Source organism: Mustela putorius, unplaced genomic scaffold (assembly GCF_011764305.1).
Source record: "Mustela putorius furo isolate JIRA1106 unplaced genomic scaffold, ASM1176430v1.1 tig00003834_pilon_pilon_pilon, whole genome shotgun sequence".
In the NCBI taxonomy this organism is placed as follows: domain Eukaryota; kingdom Metazoa; phylum Chordata; class Mammalia; order Carnivora; family Mustelidae; genus Mustela; species Mustela putorius.
In genome coordinates, this window is record NW_025421987.1 from 126272553 (window position 1) to 126296872 (window position 24320).

Below are 24320 nucleotides of genomic sequence, written 5' to 3' on the forward strand. Positions count from 1 at the left end.
TCCCAGCCACTTCGTATGTGCACCCCTGAACTCCCCAGCTGCACGGCCAGGTTCTTTAAAGCAGAAGTTCTCAAACCTAAGTGTATATGGAGCCCCTTGGAGGGCCTGTTCAAACACAGCTTCCTGGGCTGTCCTCAAGAGTTTCTGCCTCAGTGGATCTAGGGCGGGGCTGGAGAACTTGTATTTCTGACAGATTCCTAGGGTGAGAGAACCATTGCTCTAGGGAAGAGTGTCATTATTTCAATTTTTGTTGTATTTACCTACGAGCGCAAGGGGCTTAGTAAATGCTCATGGATGGAATTTCTCCAAATCCTCATCTTTATAATGCTGTTGAAGCCTTAACTTTTACTCCCTGAGGTGATCCTGACTAGACCCTAGACTTACAAAGAATCGAACTCCCCGTTTTATTAGATACAGTTTTGCCTTCTCACCTGACAGGACATGGTGAATAAAAGGTCCCTTCTGACCTCTTTTTTGATCTGTCTTGCAGCTGATCAGAGGGAAGGCCTTTCCAGTGACCTGGAAGCAGCCCTTTGTGACTAAGTTACTATTCCTTTCCTTTTGGTGGTTTCCCAATAAAACTCGTTTCTTGCCAGCCTTTTACAAAAGAGAGGGAGGGACCACCCAGAAGATCCCCTTTCTGGCAAGAGGACCAGTCTCTCAGAGCCTGCATTTTACAGGTGGCCCCACTGAGGCCGAAAGGGGTGGAGCCATTGGCTCGTGGTCACACAGGTGAAAAATGGAAGTTCCCTGTTGGAGCTCAGGTCTAACTTGACCCTGTAACAAGCTGTCTCACTCACCGGCACCCTCATCCCCTCCCCCATCCCAGGAAAGCATAGCCCGTTGGTCATAAACTTCGCTTTGCATAATCCACACCTTTCGAGCTTTCCTTCCGAGTACCACGGGATGGTCGCACTGATTCATCTCGACCAGTGACGCCGAATCACTCCCCCGTCCCGTCTCCCGGCCAGGCGCCGTCACTCAGACTCCACGAATCCCAGATAGAGCCAGTGCGAGCGCCTGTAAGAGTCTCGCCCTCGAAGCCCAGCGATTAAGTCGGTTCCTCAAATTGTTCCCAACCGGAGGGGCAGGAAACAACGCCCGCCCTCGGTGGCGGCCGCAGAGGGAGGGGGAGAAGCTCTGGCCGGCTCCTGGGCAGTCCTGGCGGCCTCCCATCGATCTCCGGTCTAAGGTCCGGCCGGGTCAGAGTTCCGGCCGTTCTTTCTCCCATTCGAGTCACACCCCCACCCCCGACCCCGGGACCCCCGGACCCCCGGCCTCTGTTATCGCGGAGCGGGCGGACTCCTGGGGCCGCGGAGCACCCAGAGTTCGCGCTTTCCCGGGGGCCCCGCAGCCTTGGCCCAGCCGCCAGGTGGAAGGAGACAGGTCAGCGGAGCCGCCCGCGCGAGAAGGCGGGGCCTGGCGGAGGCTGCGCGGGCGGGCTGCGGCAGGCGCCCGGGACCCTCGCGCCCCCTCCTCCGCGCTGCCCGCCGGGCAGCCAGCCCCGCGACCCCCACCGCCAACCAGCGCCCTCTCTGCCGCACGGCCCCCGGCAACAGGTGAAGAGGCCGCCGGCCCGCGGCGCCTCCCCGGGGCGGTCCTTCTCCCGCCCGCCTCGCGCCCGCCCCTCTCCACGCCCCCTCCCCTCCTCCCGGCCTCAGCCGCCTAGCTCGGCCGCCCGGCGGTCTCCCCTCGCGCGGTCTCCTCCTCCTCCTGGGCCCCAGCGCATCCAAGAGCCCCGAGCGGAGGAGCGGGGGGCGCCTCGCACTCGTACTACACGCGCCGCGGCGGGACCGGCCCCGGGGGGCGCCCCCGGCGCGCCTCCCTCCCCGAGCCCGCCGCGCTCCCCTCCCCCCCGCCGGTGTCCCCAGGACTCCGGGCCGCGCGTCCAGCCCCAGACGCGCGGGGGGTCCCCGAGGAGGGGCCAGCCCGGCCTTGGCGCGGCGATGGAGGAGCCGCAGCGCGCGCGCTCGCATACCGTCACCACCACTGCCAGCTCCTTCGCCGAGAACTTCTCCACGAGCAGCAGCAGCTTCGCCTACGACCGGGAGTTCCTCCGCACTCTGCCCGGGCTCCTCATCGTGGCGGAGATCGTGAGTGCCGGGCGCGCGGGGGGGCGGGAGGCGCTGGTGGACCCGGGCGTCGTGCCTCCGCAGATCCGCTTCCAGGGAACCCTTTTGGCTCCGTCTCGCCTCCTTCCCAGAGTGCAAAACTCAGAGACCGCGTCTCCGAGCGAGGTCCGATCACCTGGCGCTCTCTTCGGAAAGAGGGTCCTGACCCTCACCCAGGGTGTCTACTCGGGCAGAGACCCGACTCGTTGGGCCCTCTCGGTGGTCCTGGCGTCCCTTGGGAGCGGAATGCTTGGGGGGCGTTGAGTTTGTGTTAATGAGTGTCACGGACACCTGATGCCTCCCTTGCCTGACCTCCACGTGGATGGCCTCCTCCCTAAAAGCAAAACTTTCTAAAACTCCGAGCGGAGGAGACTTTTTTCTTTGCTGATTGATCTCCGTGGCAGTAAAATTGAGGTGAATGAAGAAACTTTTACTGAGTAAAATCTGAGGACTGGAAGGCTTCCTGCCTGGTGCAGTGCACATCCTGGTTGAGGCTCAGAACATTCCTGGACAGGAGGCCTGGCTTGTGCCTTCTCCTCTTCACAGCACATGGAGGCTGAGAGATCAAGCGATTTCTTCTGAAGTCCCAGCCAGTCCTTGTCTGGAGCCCTGTTCACAGGGCTAGTAGTGGGTACTGTTTATTGTCCTCATGGGACATGAGGGTTCCATGAGGGTCCATGGGCTGGGGCTGGGGTTCCCTCAAGACCTTTAGATGCCTTTGTGCCCTCCTGTAATCCACACAACAGCCCTACCCTGTGAAGGTGTCTTCAATTAATTCCACTTTCCATGGGAAGAAACTGAGGTGTAGAGAGGGGAAGTCAGTCCCACCTGGGGGTGGTGGGTCAGCCTGACTCTAGGGCCCTGCTCTTCACTGCAGAGGGGTGATACTGATATTTTGGCTGTCTAACCAGGCCCCTCTCCATCATATGTCACACACATTCATTTACACATTGGTGGAGTTGAAATCTAGCTTTTATGGGGTAAGAGAATGTGGGCTGTGGTGGTAAAGACATGGCAGAAGACGCAGATGCTTTCTCTGAGAAGCCCCCAACAAAACCTGTGTACATCAAGCAGTTTCCCTGCTACTGGGAAGTCTCAGACCCCACTCCAGATCTAGGGAATGGATTTCCTAGCACCTAAAGTTTGAGAAAGGTTAGGTTAGCTCAGCCCCCCCCCCCCCCCCCCCCCCCCCCCCCGCAGCTGGTTCCCCCAGCTGGTACTGAGAGGACTTCAGAAGAACCAATAAAAAAGATTACGGTATTGGACTCACCTTGCAGGGCCTGGCTTATAGGAATTCAACAAATATTTGCTGTGTGAATGAAGTAGTTGGCAGGCTCCCCTGCTCCAGCAAAACAAACAAGCTGAAGTCAGAGATGGTGGCTGCTTCTCCTGTTCCATGCTTTTTCAGAAAATAGAAAAGTGAAGGACAAAATGTAAATGGCCCACAATCCCATCCCTAGAAATAACCATGAGTCATTGATATTTTGGCATATTATCTTTTTAGATTTCAATAATTTTTTTTAAGGTGGAAAAATAGGTGAGAAAAATTACTCATACCACTATAATAGTTCAATTTTTATTTTTTTAAATTTTTATTTATTTATTTTTTTAAAAGATTTTAAAAAATTTGTTTGACAGAGAGAGACACAGCAAAAGAGGGAACACAAGCAGGGGGAGTAAGAGATGGGGAAGCAGACTTCCCATGGAGCAAGGAACCCGATGTGTGGCCCCATCCCAGGACTGTGGGATCATGACCCCGAGCAGAAGGCAGACGCCTCACCACTGAGCGACTCAGGCACCCCTAGTTTTTATTTGTGGCTATATATACACGTTTATCAGTCTTACAGGCAGAGTTTTAAGTTTGCCCCACCGTCTCCTCACTTTCAAATCTCTTAGAGCCATTAATGTTTATAATCTGTTCCTTGATTTTTTTTTTTTTTTCCCAGTTGTAGGTGTTATCCACTGGCTTCCCCCTGTGAGAGATAAGGCTTTAGCCCTCTCAGACCACCTTTTACCCATCACATCCCACCCCTTGTTATACATATATTCCCTCCTGTCTCTCACAGTATTTTAGGTTAGACTAAGGACCAGAATTGACCTTACGACACCATAAATGCTGTTCACAGTTGAGCGAGAGTGGTCTGTGAGGACTTTTCCTTTCCAGCCCAATTTATTTCCCTGGAATTAGTAATTTTCTTTTTCCATTTCTTCATTCTCTAGCTGTTTAGCACTAATTTTACCTTAATTGTCAAAATCTCCCATCAGGCAAGTGAGAGACATCTGGGAATCTGTCAAAATCATCTCACGACAGACCCTTTCTGGGAGCCTCCGCCCTGCTCCCACCAGGCCTCTCACCTTGGCACAGGTGACAGACAGCATGGGGTCTCCTACAGCAAGACTCTGGAGATTCTTTCTCTCCCCTTCTCTTCTGGGTTGGGTCTCCTGCTTCTCCTGACCAGTATTCCTCTCTGTTTTGCCTTACAAAAACCTTTTTATTATTACTATTGTAGTTTACTGTGGGGGAACCGTACAGACTTTAGTCGTTTCCTGAGAAGGGATATATGTGTGAATAGAGATTTACATCTTTCAGAATATCTTGATTTAACTCTTATACATAATTAATAGTTTGTCTAGGTAAAGAATGTTAGATTGGAAATTGTTTTCCTTCAGCATTTTGAAAGTAGTCCTCCACTCTCTTTGAGCTGTTCTGTTTTTTGTTTTCATAAATTTTAATTCTTCATCCTTTTTTTTCTTTACCTTCTGGATCTTTTCCCCAAAAAATCTTTCAGTTCATCCTAATGTGCCTTCTTCTGAGTCCATTTTTCTTCCGTTATACAGGGGACCTCATGTCTTCTCTGTCAGGAAAGCTCATGTATGTGTAAGGAGATTTTTTTTAAGTGATTTTTACCTTTCTGGTTTTTTTTTTTTTTTTCTTCTGAAACTCCATTTATCCCTTATTTTTGTTTATTCATGTATTTTCTTAGAATTTTACTCATGGGTTTGTGACATGCTGTGTTCACTTACCATGCCCTAAGCATTTCTCAGGATCTCGGATCTCTCAATGATTATAGTTTTCTGTTGTAAGGAAGTACCGTATTTGATTTCCTCCGTTTTCATGTTTCGGGGTGACTGAGTGGTTCATTTGGTTGAATGTCTGCCCCTTGATTTTGGCTCTGGTCATGATCTCAGGGTTGTGGGATCAAGCCTGCACTGGGCTCTGTGCTGGGTGTGGAGTCAGCTTGGAATTCTTTCTCTCTCCCTCACTGCTCTACTCCCCACCTGCTTCACATGCCCACATGCTCCCTCTCTCTCAAAAGAAAAAGAAATAAAAGTTAAAAAAAAATTAACATGTTTCTAGGTTTTACTGGTATAGCCAGCGCTACAGCAACTTTCCTTCTTTGTCTCTCTTTCCACATTGATGCAGTGATTTTCTCAAGAGAAAGTTCTTTAAAGTGCAGTTGTGTGTCAAAGAGTGCACAAAATTAAAGGTTTGTTACATATTCTGAAATTATCTTTCCACAAAATTCTGCTGGCTTAAATTATTATCAGTAGTGTGAACCTATCAAACTAAAAATACTTTTTTTTTTTTAAGTTAGGAGAATTTCTAAAATAAAAATCTGAAAAATCATCTTAAATGATATATGCTTTATTGATCTAAGATATTTCTGGTTCGTGTTTTAATGTCTAAATCAGGATGTGGCTTATTGTCGATGGTTTCTTAGAGGTAAAGCAATATGGTACCACTGAGTCTTTATGGGGAGGGGGTTGTGAGGGGAGCAGGTTTCCAACTATTGCTTTCCCCACCCTGGCATTCAGATAGACCTGTCACGAGAAGGATGTTATTTTCTGCCTCGAAAAATAAACACCAAATACCGGGACAAAGAATTGCTAAGACTTTGACTTCCTGCTTGAATCTGGGAGAAATGAAGTAGTAGAGAACAAAACAAAATGTTTCCCCAAATCTGTTGTCAAATTCGCTAGCCCTGGCTTTCCCACAGGAGCAAGTGGTTGTAGCTAACCTACTCAAACACTGGGCTGTGCCAGTGTAACATTGTGTTGAAACCAAATTGTAGTCATTTCCTTCCGTTTAAAGTTTTATAACAAGCTAGAAGCAATCCAGTACCTGACCTGTGACTTGTAGGATGCTGTGATCTTATAATAATTACGAGTACTTGAAGAATTAAAGTGGTTTGTCAGAAGCTGAGCTAATTGCACCCTTCCTGTTATTGGTGACTTCAAAATTAATTACAGCATCCGGGTAATAATGTCAGGTCACCTTTCGTATGCTTACTGTCATAAGCAGACTTGGGTGGGGAGGGATGAGTAGAATTTACCGAGAGCTGGAATGTAAATCATATTATCCTGTTGAATTCTTTAAAAAAGAAAAACTCAGTGACCATAGTTTCCAGTTCACAAAACAATACCTAGTCTTTGTAGAAAAATATAGAAAAATGCAGTTAAGAAAACCCCCCTGTAATTCTAGCTCCCATGGTGGTTGCTAATGGGCATGGTACTAGGAGGGGATAGGATTTAAAATTGAAGAAAAAAATTGGCTATTGTAATATTGAAGTGTCTACTGGTGTTTTGTGCCCTGGGGGTCAGGGTCACTAAATGTCCTGAAGTGCATGAGACAGTCCCCAACAACGAATTGCTTTACCATTTGCCAACAGCACCACTGTTAAAGAACGCTGAGTGAATCACTATTTAGCACTTGGAAAAAACCACTCCAGAATTGTTCAAGTGGTTATGTATCATTTATCTGTATTTTTTTTTTTTTTTTGGATGCAGTCACTTACAAACTATTCTTTCGTTTACTGCTATGGCCATCTGCGCTGGATATCTCCCATTTGTCCTCCAGACCCACTCCACACCCTTCCCCACTCTGTCCTCCACCCTGAAGGCTGACTTGCTTGGACAGTCTCAAGGAGCTCCCCTCTGATGTTTCACTGGATTCATCCAGAAGTGATAACCGCAGGATGCTGGCGGTGAGAGGAGAGCAGGTTCTGGGTTTTCAGTCCCTGGGATTCCTGCCTGCTGACTCTGAGCAGGTTGACTCTCTTGGTGGAAGGAAGGCTGTCTGGCAACGCTCCGCACCCAGCTGTTTTCCCTGGCTCTCAGAGCCAGCCGTTTGCTCCCAGCTGCTCTCCACTGCCAGGCCCTGCACTATCACTGTGGTTTCCCTGCACCCTGCTTTATAAATAACACCTTTATTAAACTCATCTGGGATTACCCAATCTGAAAGTGCCAGGTGTCCTGCTGAGTCCTGATAAATCACCTTTCCTCATTAATTAATTTCTTATGACATTCTTAATGGCCACATAGTATTCCATAAATATTCAGGCTCCTACTCTTCAGGTTATGTTTCTTTCCTTTAAAAATGTAACAAGCTTCCTTTATGCTGATTCTTTCTGGTGGTTCTTTAATGTTTACTAAGAGTGAGTACTTAGAAGTGAATAAAAGGTCATTGAATTTTCTTTGAAGTCAATTTTGAGGTATCCAGTAAAACTCACCCTTTTTAGTGTAGAGTTCTGTGAGTTTTAGCATGTGCATTCCTAAAATGCAGCTATATGGAAATATTCAGATCCTGAAATTGACCTTTTTAACATGTACAATTTGAGATTTTTAGGATGCTCACAGAGCTGTACCACTAGTTTAGAACTTATTTGTCACCTCAGAAAGAAACCCCATACCTCTTAACAGTTACTTTCAGCCCTTGGTAACCACTAGTCTACTTTCTGTCTCTCTAATTTGTCTATTCTGGACATCTCAAAAAATGGCCCTATAATATGTGGCTCTTTCTGTCTTGTTTCTTTTACTTAGCCTAATGCTTTCAGTGGCCATCCATGCTGTAGTACATATCAATACTCAGTTCCTTTTTTGCCAAAGAATATTCCGTTATGTATTTAATTTTGTGTATTCATCAAGTGATGTACATTTGGGTTGTTTCCACATTTTGGCTATTATGAATGATGCTGCTATGAACCTTCATGAACAAAGTATTTTTATGGACATATGTTTTCACTTGGGCAGTTACCCAGGAATGGAATGGCTGAGTCACAGGGTAACTCTTTGTTTGAAGTACTGCTAGACTTTTCAAAGTGCCTGCACTGCCCTGCAATCCAGCCAGCAATCCGAGTTCCAATTTCTCTGTATTTTCGCTAAGATTGTTTATTTTCTCTCTTTTTGATTCTGGGTATCCTACAGGGTTTGAAGTGGTATCTCATTGTAGTTTGGGTTTGTATTTCTCTAACAACTAGTGATGTTGAGCAGCTCTTCATGTATTTATTGGTCATTTGTCTATCTTCTTTGGGGAAATGTGTATTCAAATCCCTTACCGTTTTAAAAAATTATTGTTGAGTTGGAAGATCTCTTTACATATTCTGGATACAAGTCTTTTATCAGATATATGACTTGCAAATAATTTTCTTCCATTCTGTGAGTTGTCTTTTCACTTTATGCGATGGCGTCCTTTGAAGTGCGAAGATTCTTAATTCAGTAAAATGCAATTTGTGTATGTATTTTCTTTCATGGCATATGCTTTTGATATCATATATGAGAAGACTTTCTTAATCTGAAGTCATGAAGATTTACGTTTATGTATTCTCCTTAAAGTTGTATAGTTTTGTCTTATCTTTGAGTCTGTGATGCATTTTGAGTTACTTTTATACAGTATGAAATAGGGGTCTAAGTTGATTCTTTTCCATATGGATATCTAGTTGTCCCAGCACCATTTGTTGAAAAGACTTTTTCTCTCATTGAATTGTGTTGACACCCTTTTCAAAAATCTAATGTAGTATTATAAGAGCTTATTTCTGGATTCTCAGTTCTAGTACATTGATCTCTGTGTTCTTAATGCCAGTACCACACTGTACTGATTATTGTAGCTTTCTAGAAAGTTTTGAAGTCTGAAGTTGTGAGTGTGCCAAATTTGTTTTTCTTTTTTCAAAATTGTTTTTTGGCTATCCTGGGTCCTTTGCATTTCCTTATAGATTTTTAGTATCAGTTTGTCAGTTTCTATAGAAAGGGGCAGCTGAAATTTCAATATGGATTATGTTGAATCTGTAGGTCAATTTGGGGAGTATTGCCATCTTTAACAAAATTAAATTTTCCAGTTCATAAACATGGGATGGCTTTCCATTTCATTAGGTTTTCTCTAATTTCTTTCAACATGTTTTATAGTTTTCAGCACACAGGTCTTATTTTTCTTTTGTTAAATTTATTCCTAAGTATTTTCTATCTGATGCTCTTGCAAACGGAATTATTTTCTTAATTTCATTTTCAGACTCTTCATTGTTAGATCATAGAAATCCAATTGAGTTTTGTATCTTTGATCTTGTATCCTGCAATTTTGATGACCTCATATATTGATTCTAATAGTTTTTTTTTTTCGTGGTTTGGCATATGTGTTTTTAAGACTTTTGATTCTGCTGCCAAGTTTTACAGAGTTTATACCAATTTACATTTCCTCTAGTGGTATTTCAGTGTGTAACAGGGTTTGTTTCTACAAATACTCAAACTTTGTTTTAATATTTGCCAGCTCTATTAGAGTGGGAGATACTCAAAATAAAAAAAACTAGTTTGGCATAGACAACACTAGTCAGAAAGAACATCAGCTAATATTTAGGGGAACCCTGGACATGTGAAAAAGAACAAATTGTTTTTATTTGCATTTCTCTGATTATTAAAGTTGAATATTTTAAATATGCTCATTAGCCATTTATTTCTTCTCTTGATAACTAGTAATTTTTTCCTCTTCATTTAAAACATGGGCTCTTTCTTTCTTTAAGAAAATGTTTAAAAGATATAAAAGAGAGAGAGAAAGCTTAAATGAAAATTACCTCCCAGGAGAGAGATAAGATTGGTATGGGGAATGTGTTTGAATGGGTTGTTTTCTTTGTAGCTGCTTATCTTTTTATAGGTTTACATTTTTCTATAACAAGGATATATTTATGAGTTAATGGAATTAAAGAAGCCTACAGCAAGGTAATAAGTGCTCACTGTAAAGGTAAATTTCATATCATTTATATATAGAATGAAAACTGAAAGTCTCTGCTAACATACGTCCTTCATTCCATCCCTCATCTACCCGTCTGCTTTGATGTGCTTATACCGTTCACATTTCTCCCAGACCTTTTTCTGTGTACATGCGAACATACAGTATGCTGCACATACATGAATGAGTATATTACATACATTCTGCAACTGCTTCATCATTTAATAATATCTTAATATTTTTCTATGTTCTTTGTTGATTTATAAGTTTCCTATATACTAAGGGTTATTAATTTTCCTCTGTCACTTGTTAATAGCATCAATCATGCCATTTTCACTAAAATAATTTTCTGATTTGCACCATCTAAACTGTTATCTTTGAAGCACCTGGCTGGCTCATTTGGTTAAGTGTTGGCCTCTTGATTTCTGCTCAGGTCATGATCTCAGGGTCGTGAGAGCACGCTCTGCACTGGGCTTATTGCTCAGGGCGGAGTCTGCTTGAGTTCTCTCCCTCTCTCTCAGCCCCTCCCTCTGCTTGCATATTCTCTAAATAAATAAATAAATAGAATCTTTAAGCCTGTTTTCTTTATTTAGCCTTCTAGGGTTTGCTTTGCTTAAACATGGCTTCCCTACCCCCAGGATTATGCCGATATTTGAAGGAAATATAGGATAATTTTTTTTAGTGTTAAAAGTATTTACTGTCTTAAGCCGTAAGTTCCTTTTGTATGTGTAAGAATGTGATTTCAGGGCGCCTGGGTGGCTCAGTGGGTTAAGCCGCTGCCTTCGGCTCAGGTCATGATCTCAGGGTCCTGGGATCCAGTCCTGTAATGGGCTCTCTGCTCAGCAGGGAGCCTGCTTCCCTCTCTCTCTCTCTTTCTCTCTCTGCCTGCCTCTCCATCTGCTTGTGATTTCTCTCTGTCAAATAAATAAATAAACTCTTAAAAAAAAAAAAAAGAATGTGATTTCACTTTTTTCCTCAAATGGATATGTAGTTGTCTCACCATTAATCATATCATATCCCCATATATGTGTAACTATTTCTTGACCCTAATCTGTTCTATTCCTGAGTTAGCTTTATAACCTTTTAATTACTGTAGCTTCATCGTGAATTTTAATATTCAGGAGAGTAAGTCTTACAGACTTGTATTTCTTTGCTGTTCTTGTATATTTACACTAAGTGATTTTCAGAATCAGTGTTCCTTAAACCCCTTTACAACTTTGATTGAGTTGTATTAAATTTATAAATTAACTTGGTAATTCAATAATGTATAAATTAATATAATTAATATTATAAATTGATATATTGAATCTTACAATCTAGGGATATTGTACCCTTCTATTTATTTGGGTCAGTTTATGCTCTTGAAGTCCTAAGTTTTTTCCAGATGAATCTAATATATTTTTTAAGATTTTATTTATTTATTCAAGAGATAGAGTGATCAAAGGAAAGCATGAGTTGGGGGAAGGGCAGAAGGAGAGGGACAAACAGATTCCCCACTGAGCAGGGAGACCAACACTCGGGACTCAATCCCAGGACCTTGGGATCATGACCTCAGTGGAAGGCAGACGCCTAATCAACTGAGAGACGCAGGCACCCTTTATGTATTTCTTACTAGAATTAGGAATTCTCAATTTTGATAAGGGATATTTATACAAATTAATGGGATTTATCAATTTCTAATTATTTGTGGTTTATAAGGAAGCTATTATTTTTCTTATTTCTATCTTGTGTTTAGCTATCATATTTACATTACTAGTTTTAACAGTTTTATTTCTTTTTTTTTTTTTTTTTTTTTTTTTTTTAAAGATTTTATTTATTTATTTGACAGAGAGAGATCACAAGTAGGCAGAGAGGCAGGCAGAGAGAGAGAGAGAGAGAGAGAGGAGGAAGCAGGCTCCTGCTGAGCAGAGAGCCCGATGCGGGACTCGATCCCAGGACCCGGAGATCATGACCTGAGCTGAAGGCAGCGGCTTAACCCACTGAGCCACCCAGGCGCCCCAGTTTTATTTCTTTTATAAGTAAATTATAGTACTGTCTTTGAATGAGGATTGTTTTCTATTTTTGCTTTTTAAAGATTTTATTTATTTATTAGATAGAGAACATGAGAGAGAGCACAAGAAGGGGAGGGGGCAAAGGGAGAAGCAGACTTACTGCTGAATGAGGAGCCCAATGTGAGGCTCAGACCCAGGACCCCAGGATCATGACCTGAGCCAAAGGCAGATGCTTAACCAACTGAGCCATCCAGGCACCTTAGATTCTTTTCTTTTCCTTTTTATATTTATACTTTTTCTTTTTTCCATTATTGTGTATGTTGGGACTACCAGTATAATGTTGAATGATTGGGATGGTATGAGTGTCCTTGGCTGGCTCATAACTTTAGTTGGGCGTTTTCCAATGTATCAGTGCTAGTACAGGTTTAACTATAGGTTCTGGTAGATATTCTTTGTTGAGTTAAAGAAGGGAAGTTTAACTTGTACTTTGAATCAAAAACTATTGTTGAATTTAGAAGATAGGATTTGGGGGGAGGAGTGTTTGTCAGTGTGATCACCAGAATTTTATTTCCCTTAATTCGCTAATGGAGTGAGTTATATTAGGAAATCCAACATGGAATCATTCTTGAGATCTTGGAATAAATCTCTACTTTGTTAATATATTCTTTTAATATTCTATTTTAAAACTTTTTTTACTCTTTAATTTTATTTGTTAATATTCTATCTGATTGTTTCTACACTCATGTAAGACCAGCCTCTTTGATTCATTTGCTGTGATCCATTTTGTTTGATTTTAATATTGCCATACAAGCTTTCTGGCTAACATTTATCTGTTATGTTCTTGTCCCTTTAATTTGAATTGAAGTGAGAGTCACAAAAGATAAAATTAACTATTGGGGCGCCTGGGTGGCTCAGTGGGTTAAGCCTCTACCTTCGGCTCAGGTCATGATCCCAGGGGCCTGGGATAGTGTCCCGCATAGGGCTCTCTGCTCAGCAGGGAGCCTGCTTCTCCTCATCTCTCTCTCTGTCTGTCTCTCTGCCTATTTGTGATCTCTCTCTCTGTCAAATAAATAAATAAAATCTTTAAAAAAAAAAAGATAAAATTAACTATTTAAGTTTTTATTTTAATTTCAGTTAACATACTGTTATATTAGTTTCAGGTGTACAATGTAGTGATTCAGCAATTTCACATATTGCCTAGTACCCATCAGAGTAAGTGCCTGCCCCAAGCCCCATCATCCACTTCATCCATCCTGTCACCCCCTTCCCTTCTGGTGACCATGAATTTGTTCTCTCTAGTTAAGAGTCTTTTTCTTATTTTGTCTCATGCTCTCTTTTTTCCCCCTTTTGCTTGTTTGTTTTACTTCTCAAATTCCACATATGGCTGAAATAAAATTGAGTATTTTAAAGTGAACAATTGAATGGCATTTAGCACATTCACAGTGTTATACAATCACCACTTCTGTGTAGTTCCAAAACATTTAATCTTCCCAAAAGGAAATCCTCCCTTTATTTTTCACTTTTTTCTTCTTATTATAAGTACATCTTCTATACCCATCGTATAACTAAATTTTATTTATACACCCAGTCTGAGAACTTGTTTTCCACATGGAAATGTTATCACATTTACATTTATTGTGATAACTTACTTAGTATTTTTAGTTTTCCTTATTTTTTCCTCTAATGAACGAAATTATAAATTCTGTTTTGTTTAGAGTTTAGTTTTTAAGTTTTCCTTAAAGTACCTAAACATATCTTTCTTTTTCTTTTTTTTTTTTTTAAAGATTTTATTTATTTATTTGACACAGAGAGATCACAAGTAAGCAGAGAGGAAGGCAGAGAGAGAGAGAGGAGGAAGCAGACTCCCTGCTGAGCAGAGAGCCCGATGCGGGACTCGATCCCAGGACCCTGAGATCATGACCTGAGCCGAAGGCAGCGGCTTAACCCACCGAGCCACCCAGGCGCCCTAAACATATCTTTCTAACCACCCAGAAAATTAAGATGTTTAACCTCAAAACCATTAAAAAAACAATACTGTCCTCCTTCTTTATTCTTTTTTTTTTTTAAGATTTTATTTATTTATTTGACAGACATCACAGACATCAAGTAGGCAGAGTGGCAGAGTGGCAGAGTGGCAGGCAGAGAGAGAGGGAAGCAGGCTTCCCGCTGAGCAGAGAGCCCGATGCAGGGCTCAATCCCAGGACCCTGGGATCATGACCTGAGCTGAAGGCAGAGGCTTTAACCCACTGAGCTACCCAGATGCCCCTTAGGAATTGTTTCTTGCTGGTTGTCTGAAGCTTCCTGCCCATATCACTGAACAACTATTTAAACTTAACAAGTTTAGATTTTTTTCACTCTTTTGTCAATTTTTTGTGTCATTTACTTTCTTATTTTTCAATTTCCAGATAACTCCTTGAGTAATTGTTTTAGTAAGTGGGAAGATGGTAAACGTTTTAAATTATTGCGCATCAAAAAACATTTTTCTTTTATCTTCATACTTGAATAATAATTCAGTATAAAATTATAGGTCTTAACACTTCTTTTCGTTAATTCTTTGAAGACCTTTCATTGTCTTCAAGCATCTAGTACTGTTAATAAGAGACCTGGTGGTCTGGTAGACCCTAGACAGGCCATGAAGTTTAGTCCCTTCCAGGCCTTGTCCATTCATGATTGTGCATTCCCACAGACTTCATTGCAGCACAGCCTTGCATGAAGTGACTTGCACATTGCAGGAAAATGTAGAAAGATGGCATTGGTGGTATGGCAAGAACTTGGGGGTGGAATGTTTCATTGGGGTGAAATGGTTTGTGAAAGGTCATTTTGCAGCCATATCTGGTAATTATAGTAGGCCTTCAGATTGTTATGGTTGGGAATTAAAGATTGTTAAACCCTCACTTGGAGTTTCCTGAGTCCTGATGGCTTCTCTCCCTGGGCAGACAGAATGCTGTTGCCCCAACCTGGGATGGATGGAGAGGACTTGAAGGTCCTCTCTCAGGGTGGTTCTAGACTGATGGCCCCTGGTGATCCCTGCTGAGACTATGTCCTTTGCATCTCTTGCAGAATAGAACCTTTGTAATATTTAAGTCAGAGAGCTTGTTTGTCCTAGGTTATAAACCCACTTCTCAGTGGGAATAATGTTCATATTTCCTTTTAAACAACCAAATGGTGTTTTTTAAAAATCTCCTTAGAAGCTTTTGGAATTTTCTCCCTATGTTTATAAATCTGTAGAGACCATATACTTTACCACTGTGTGTCTAGAAAAGCATTCCTTATTTATCAGCCTTCATGGGACCCTATATAAATAATAATGAAATCTCTCTTCAGCACAGAGAACTTTTTTCTATTTCCTGCATCTGTTCCATTTCCTCCCCCAAAACTCTTTATTCAATCCAGAAGTTCCAGGAGAGATTAAACTGTCTTCAGTATCTCCTTGCTTCACCCCCCTCTCCCCGCCTCACCCAAACTTTCCTTCTCTTTGTTCTTTTGCAGAGTTTGGGGAAATAACAGTTCCAGCCCCAATTCAGATTTTCTGTGGAGTATGGTTTTTTGGGCTTTGATATTTTTAATTCACAGCAGTTTATCATTCTTTTTCATTTGTAGCCTGATCATTTCTTTTTTTTTTTTTTTTAATTGAATTATTTTAGGACCCTTTGATGTTTTTACACTTCGTTTGCAGAGAGACCTTGTCTGCTTGTTGAATCTGTTGGCTCCTTCTCCGGCTGATTTCCTCAATCATTTGGTGATTCATATTTGTCGGTTTGTAATTGTAGATGAGATGGCTGGAGAGTGTTTGCTTAGTGTGAGTGAGAATCCTGTGCCTCTGGCAGTGAACATGGGTTTTCATCACATGACCTAGACCTAGTGGGTTTTGTTTTGTTTTGTTTCCAGAGGAAGAGACATATTAATCTGGTGAAGGGGGGACATTAAGGAACAGTGTACCTGTGTGGACTTTTCTATGAGGTGTGCACATAGCTTCCTGAAGGATCTGGCTGTCTTGAAGCTTTGTCTTGGGGGCTATTTCCAGAAGTAACTGCTGGAGGGAATCGGGGAGATGATGATTAACTTGGCAGCTTCTAAGCCTTCAAATTCATACTTAGCAGATTACTCTTGGCTTATTCCTTCTCCCACTTCTGTTGTTAACTCTAGTCTGGATTTTTCTGAGGGTCTGTTTGGAAGCTCACCTTTTTTTGATAGGTCCTCAATTTTCCTTTCTAGAGCTATAGGTTAGAAACTGCATGTTTGTCATTAGTTTGTTCCCACGTCCCTCCCAGGGATCCCTCACTACTCTAGGCACCGCTGCTGCTCTATCCAGCTTTTCAGCACTACCCTGTACTTTTTTTTTTTTTTCAGATTTTATTTATTTATTTGACAGAAAGAGATAGAGCGTATGCACAAGCAGGGAAGCAGCAGGCAAAGGTAGAGAGAGAAGCCAGGGTCCTCACTGAGCAGGGAGCCCCCATGTGGGCCTCATTCCTGCTGGGATCGTGACCTGAGCTGAAGGCAGAGGCTTAGCTAACTGAGCCACCCAGGTGTCCCTGCACTACTCTGTGTTTTGAAATTACTTGGGGGTTTTGTTTGTTTGTTTGTTTGTTTGTTTGTTTTTTCAGTTATTTCAGTGGGATATAGGGATGATGAAGAGGTAAGCGTGCAGGTCTGGTCAGCTACTTTGAAAAAGAAGTTCAGCTGTTTTGTTACTTAGAGGTATTTTTGATGTACAGAAGGAATATTGACCTTCTTTCTGTATTGCAAATTTTTTTTTCTGCCCTATCACACCATAATTTTATTTATGTTGATTTTATTTACAAAATCCAAAGTTTATCTTTGATTCATCTCATTTTGACCCCACGTTTGCCATCATGCTTTGAAGTTTGTACCTCACTAACAAAACCCAAATACATTGTATTTAACTTTTTTCTTTTAAGACTTTTTGATGTTTAATCTTCATATTGAAATTTACTGTAGTAGAAGGTATAAATTTGAGCTCTAACTTTGTTTTCAAATGTCTGTTCAGTTGTCCCAGCATGATCTATTGACAACTCTATTCTTCCTTCACTAATCTGGGTTGCTTCTTTGTTTCACTTAACTAATTCTTGTATCTTCTTACCTTCAACTCTGTACTTTCTACTCTATTCCAGTCTCCGTTCCCATTTTTTACCATCTGTAGTTCTAGGATAACATTTTAACATCTGCTAGGGTAAACCACCTCAGATATAACTTTCAGAATTTTTTTTAAAGCCCTGGACTGCTGTGTCCCCTCTCTCTTGTCAAACTGTATTGCACTTTGATTAAATTTTTATATAATGCATAGATTAATTTTGGGACAAAGGATTTACCTTAGTTCCTACAAAGACGACTTCTCAACCATTCCCTTGTCTTCAGTGATGTGTTAGGATTGATTGTCACGCTCTTCAAGGTATTTTCCAGTGTAAGTTAATAATGCATCTCTTATGTATTCAGTCATCAGGTATGTGAATATTTATTGTGTGCCAGAATCTGTATCTGGCATTTAGAATGTGGTGGTAAATAGCACCTTTCTATTTTTATTATAACAAATGATCAGTAATAGGATGTAAGACATAAAAAGAAAATACGCTTAGGGAGGTACTGAAGGAGAGTTTAAAGCTTCAAATTTTCAAGTTTGAGCTGAAATTCAAAAGGCATTTATTCCTTGTAGGCCTTTGGTCCATTATTCATCTCAAAATCTAAAATATAAAAGATGCAAATTATAGTTTGTTTTTTTGCTAAGATTTATGACTAGAACTATTCCCAGGAAGGTAGCAGTACTTTTCATTAGATGAGTATTTTACTATTAATTCCTCTCTCTCTCTCTCTCTTACTTTCTTTTAGATTTATTTACTTGTTTGTGGAGAGAGGGGTAAGGGGAGAAGGGGGAGAGAGAATCTCAAGCAGACTCCCGACTGAGCACAGAACCAGCCATGGGGCTCAATCTCACGACCATGAGATCACAACCTGAGCTGAAATCAAGAGTCAGAGGCTTAACCACTGAGCCATCCAAGCACCCCACCATTAATTTTCATTAAAAAAATTTTTTTTAAGATTTTATTCATTTGAGAGAGAGAGAGTGAGAGAGCACGAACGAAGTGGAGGGGCAGAGGGAGTGGGAGAGGCAGATTCTGTGCTGAGCAGAGCCCAATGAGGGTCTCCATCCTAGGACCCTGAGATCATGACCTGAGCTCAAGGCAGACACTTAACTGAGTCACCAGGCGCCCCATCAGTAATTTTCATTTAAAATGAAATGAATTTGGGGGCACCTGGGTGGCTCAGTGGGTTAAAGCCTCTGCCTTCAGCTCAGGTCATGATCCCAGGGTCCTGGGATCGAGCCCCACATGGATCGGGCTCTCTGATCAGCAGGGAGCCTGCTTCCTCCTCTCTCTCTCTCTGCCTGCCTCGCTACCTACTTGAGATCTCTGTCTGTCAAATAAATAAATAAAATCTTAAAAACAAAAGCAAAGACAAAAAAACCTATAGGCTGTCTATGGTGACATTTAAATGTCCATATTTCCATCTGAATTATTAAATGCTTAGCTGGTTGATACAAACAAGCCTTCTAGGTATTCCTTGTTTTTTTCTATTTCTTAGAAGGGCTGGTGATGGGAGCGCCTGGGTGGCTCAGTGGGTTAAGCCTCGGCCTTCAGATCAGGTCATGATCCCAGGGTCCTGCGATCGAGCCCCGCATCCAGCTCTCTGCTCAGCAGGGAGCCTGCTTCCCCCTCTCGCTCTCTGCCTGCCTCTCTGCCTACTTGTGATCTCTGTCTGTTAAATGAATAAAATCTTTTAAAAAAATAAAATAAAATAAAATGAATTTTCACTCTTATTATCTCAATTGATATTAAGCCAGTCCAAGTTTTGGGGAATCCTCTTACCTTTACTTTCTAGTTGAGCATTGATTTGAGGAAACGGTTCCTAAATAATACACAAATGAGTCAGCCATACTTGTGGAGAGACAGGTTGAAACAAATCTCACCTGATTGCTTCTCCCTCTTCCATACCCACCCATCAGTTCATGCTAGCCTATCAGTAAAATCTCCTTTCAGTGGGAAAGCAGGATATCCATTTGTCTTGGTCATGGTTCAGTCGCAGATGACAATATCCATTCTAGCTGGCTGAAGCAGCAAGAGGTTTATTAAGCATCATTAGACGACTTCCAAAATTTTTTGTAGGGCTGGAAGAGCAGACTTTAAGCGAAGCTTTTGGCACAACCTTTCAGAATCACCCTGAGAACTCCACTGTCATGGGTAAAAACATAAAGAAGTAGGGTTTACTCTCACAACTGCTGGATCCTGGGGCTCCATTGCCTCCATTGTGACACACGGCCTCAAAGGCTTCCCCCTGACTTGTCTCTCAACACTATAAAGCAAGGGACACTAGGATTTCAGTATAGTGGCCACAAGGAAATCATTCCTTGGTTTGCAGTGGGAACACAAAAGCAGGGAAAGCATATCTTCTAGCCCCATGGTGTTGTCTTTTGCTTTCCAAGCCTTGTTCATATGAGTGTGTCTGCCCAAGCTACACCGTGCATGGAACCTGGACTATAATCTGGTTTCCAGTCTCTGGTGAGCAGTAAGACATACTGCAAGGAAAACTGAGTGGAGTGAGTGGGTCTATGTGCTGTACTTACCACAGTCACTTTCATTGGATTCTACTAGGCTCATTGTGTTGGAAGTGAAAGACCTGTGACTTGTCACACTTCTGGGACATTCAAAGGACTTGCCCCTTTTCAGTTCAGACATGCATTCAATTTCTAGCTCTATGTCCTTGTATGACTGACCTAATGTTTCCTGAACTTCCATCTAAGTAATGATGACTTAGCAGAGGGAGAGCGGAAGATGAAATGAGCTACATGTAAGCCTTGTCCCAGAGGTAAACATTGGTTTATTTCCTGGCTAAATATAGATTTCTTTCTGTCTTTCTTCCTTCAGTAGATCCAGATTATATAGGTTAATCCCAGTTGGACAGGGCTGCATTGAGAATGGATGGTCCTATCTTAGCTTCTGGTGAATTTTTTGTACCCAGCAATGAGAATGAACATAGAATTGAGCTTCTGTGGTGTGCTGAGGTTAGGACTATGATGATACTTCTGACTAAAGAAACCTTAAAGGCTACAGTGAGAACTACAAAGACCCATGTATTTTACCTTTTAACATGATCAGTTCACTTAGACTATGAGTAGAAGAATGACCTAGCTACAATTATGAATGATGCCAGCTTTGTTGGTGCAGTGGAAACATTTCATCCATTTATGTTCCTGTGTACACTCTATTCAATAAAGGTCTAAGAAGTTATAAGGTAGGTCAGCTTTCCGGAGACCTGAGTTTAATGGCCTGTTTTGGAAAAACATGCAAAGTTCTGACCTTCTTATCTTGCCTTTCGTTTCTTTCCTTCTTCTATCTAAAACCTATTTATAAACAGTGCCACTTTCTGGGGGGAAAATAATTCAGAGGAGAAAGACATCTTTATTGTTGATTTGTAACCTGCCTTGTTTCCAGAGAGGACTGGTGGTGGGACAGATGTCTTTTAATTGTGGTTTTAGGGGAGCCTCGGTGGCTCAGTTGGTTGAGCATCTGTGTTCAGCTCAGGTCATGATCTCAGGGTCCTGGGATTGAGCCCAGCATTGGGCTCCCTGCTAGGTGGGGAGGTGCCTGTGTCCCTACTCGTGTTCTCTATCAAGTAAATAAATAAATAAAAAATAAATAAAACCTTAAAAAAAAAAGAATCTATAATCTTTATCAACAAGGATTGACAGGCTTCAAAGATCACTTCAGAAAGAGAAGAACTTTGTCATAATCACTAAACTATGAGTAGACTTGAAGGGGCATTCTTTTTTTTTTTTAAATTAATAATTTATTTATTTGACAGACAGAGATCACAAGTAGGCAGAGAGGCAGGAAGCAAGAGAGGAGAAAGCAGGCTCCCCGAGAGCAGAGAGCCCGATTCGGGGCTCGATCCCAGGACCCTGAGACCATGACCTTAGCCAAAGGCAGAGACTTTGACCCACTGAGCCACCCAGGTCTCCCTGAAGGGGCATTCTTGAATAGACTCTTTAGAGACAGAAAACAGTTGTGTTTCCTTGACACTACTCTGTGTGGTGGTCAAGAAGAGAAGATATCCAGGACTTGTCAGCTCATCTGCTTTCAACTCTAGGTTTACTTTAGGGGGAAAAAGATTTGTGTGCTTTGAGTCTCTGACCTCCTTCTGGTTTCATGAACCCAGAATTTCCTTAGAGATGGAGACATTAGAGGAGACCTATGTAGTTGCTGTATTTAATATTCTACTAGCTTATACTTTGGAAATCATGTCTCAGGTTCCTTTAACTGTGACATGATGAATCTTGAGTGGTTTTCCTTTTCATTCACATTTCGGATCAAGAGCTTACATTGTTCCTGCCCTGGGATGCTAATGTTGGTTGTTTTTGTTTTTTTGTTTTTTTTTTTTTTTAACTTCCCTCTATGTGGCTAGGTTCATTTAGTGAAAGGTGGAAAACCAAAGTGCAGTGAACTAAGTCACTGGTTAATACCAGGCTGGCTTAGCTGCTAGCCTGTGGAAAGGGAGCTCAGATGGAAGGTGGCATTTGTGTTTCCTGTTCCTTGGAGGATTTGAAAAGGTTGGGCCACAGTAGTTCAGTGGCTTACTTGCATTAGCTGGGGAGTAGTGTCTTCTGCAGACTTGTACCATGCCCCCAGAACTAAGATTCCTTAAAACATTTTTGTATGTGAAATGTCATATGGTACTAAACTTATATATGATTTAAAGAAAAATTATAAAAGTAAAGAATAATTTTAAAAAATTAAATAATAATAATAATAAAGTATTTTTTGGTGGAAAAAAAAAGTATATGCCAATCACTCAGCTTAAGAATTAGAACTCTACCGTATCTTAGAGGTCCCATGTGTGCCCTGTCTACTTCCCAGAGGTAACGCTGTCCTGGCTTTGTATCTTATAAAGTTCAAAGTGTTCCAGCCATTGTTTAGCCTTGGCTCATTTTGAACTTTACCGAATACAGAATCAGGTGATACCTTCTGTTACTTGCTGCTTTTGTTAGAGAAACGTGTATCCCCCATTGGCCCCTTCTATGTTGATGACCACCTGGATTGCCATGTTTTAGAATGATTCAGTGTTCCATTTTGTATTTCTTATCCACTTTCTTCTGTTTGTTTGGAAGTTCAGCTCTAACTATCCTTTGTGGATTCCTTAGCTATCTTAACATTCATACTTAGTCTGGTATACAGGTTGAAATTAATAAGTATTTTTAACGTGCTCCTAAGCAGGAAAAAAAAAAAAAAGACCTCAGAACTCTAATTCAGATGACATCCCTCACAATTTATAATATTGTACTCTTTTCCACCTACATGTTAGGCATTATAATTATTGTATACAGTCAACAGTTTTGTTTTACCCACAACCCACATGGTTGCCCAATTTCTTTGCTCATTGTTTTTTTTTTTTTTTATAACTCAGGCCCACCATCTGCTTTTGTTTTTACAAGAATCTTTCTCTTCCTCATTCTTGAAAGATAATTGCACAGATTATAGAATTCTAAGCTGTCAGTCCTTTTTGTCTCCATTCATTAGAGGTGTCATTCTTTTGTCTTACTGGTTTCCATGGCTGCTGTTGAAGTTGGCAGTCAAATTGCAATTTGCCTCCTTTTTAATTTGGCTTCTTTTTCTTTTAAAATGGTTTTTGTCTTTGTATGCAGCAATCTCCTTGTATATCTGAGAATTTCTTTTTATTTATCCTTGGGTTTAACAGGATTCTTGGATCCAGTTTTCCATCTTTCAACAATATCAGAAAATTCTCAGCCATTATCTCTTAAAATGTTGGAAATATTTGTCTTATTTTATTTCATCTCATTCTGAAACTCTAATTAAATATGTATTAGATCCCCAGGCTCTGTCTTCTATTTTTAAAATTGATAATTTCCGACTCTGTGTTCCTGGCCTGTATGTATGTAGGTATGTATGTATTATATCTTCTATTTTAATAATTCTTTTTTAGCTGTTTAATCCATACATTCAACTTTTATTTATTTTATTTATTTATTTATTTATTTTTTACATTCAACTTTTAAATTCAATTCTTTACATTTCTAGAAATTCCTTAACTTTTTCAGATCTCCTGTGTTCTTTAGTGCCTGCATAGACTCAGACCCAACCCAAATGAGAGACTGAGTGTGGCTTTGAATTGAAAGAAGGTATTTTTTGCTCTCTACCCATTGCCAAGACTGAGATAGCTGTTATCTTGCTGGTTCCTTTGGGCAGTGAGTTAATTCTTATCTACCTTGACATTGACGGGATGGTCCTCTAAGATTCCAGCTCTACATGGAATGGGGGTGGGAGGTTATTTCCCTTTAGACTTTACGCCTTGGGTGGCCCCTTGGCTTTAATATCTTCTGCCATCTAGCACCAATATGGAAGCTTGGCAAAGGATCTGAATAGCAGTTTCTCAAAGAAAGTATACAAAAGGCCAATAAGCACATGAAAAGATACTTTTTCTCCTTGGTCTTTTGGGAAATGCAAATCAAAAGCACAGTGAGTTCCCTGTGCACAGCCAGTAAGATGGCTATAACTAAAAGGACAGACAATAACAAGGTTTGGTGAGGATGTGGAGAAATTGGAACCCCTATGTGCTGCTGTTAGGATCGTGAAATGGTACAGCTACTTTGGAAAACAATTTGGCAATTCTTCAAAGGAAAAACAGAGTTGTATCACCCAACAATTCCATTCCCAGGCATATGGTCAAAATAATTTAATAAAACAAGCTTCTGTTAAAAAAAATTTGAACATGGGCACCTGGGTGGCTCATTAGGTTAAGTATTTGCCTTCGGCTCAGGTTATGAGCCCAGGGTCCTGAGATCAGATCTTGCACTGGGCTCCTTGCCCAGCGGGCGGCCTGCTTCTCCCTCTGCCTGCTGTTCTCCCTGCTTGTGCTCTCTCAGTCTCTCTCTGGGTAAGGAAAGAAAAAGAAAGAGTGAGAGAGCAAGAGAGCAGGAAAGCAAGAAGAAAGGGGCAGACAGGGAAGGAGAGGGAGAAAATCTAGAGCAGACCTGAGCTCGTGACCTGAGCTGAAACCAAAAGTCGGATGCTTAACTGACTAAGCCACCCAGTTGGCTCCATAGAATGGATTATTAATTTAGCAATAAAAAGGAATGAAGCACTGATCCAGACTACGTCATGGATGACCACTGAAACCATTATGCTCAATGACAGA

General features: G+C 41.5%; 1 protein-coding gene across 2 annotated transcripts in view; it reads left to right on the forward strand.

Annotated features, from left to right (window-relative positions):
* The first annotated feature begins 1649 nt into the window (after nt 1-1649).
* CMTM8 (CKLF like MARVEL transmembrane domain containing 8) overlaps nt 1650-24320 on the forward strand; it is a 105036-nt gene continuing 82365 nt past the window's right edge. Inside the window, exon 1 of one of the 2 annotated variants that reach the window (XM_013057161.2) lies at nt 1650-2093. In XM_013057161.2, the coding sequence (XP_012912615.1) occupies nt 1947-2093 (147 nt within the window). In that variant the 5' untranslated portion in view covers nt 1650-1946. The remainder of the gene's footprint in view (nt 2094-24320) is intronic. The other variant, XM_004754302.2, reaches the window with a different exon arrangement.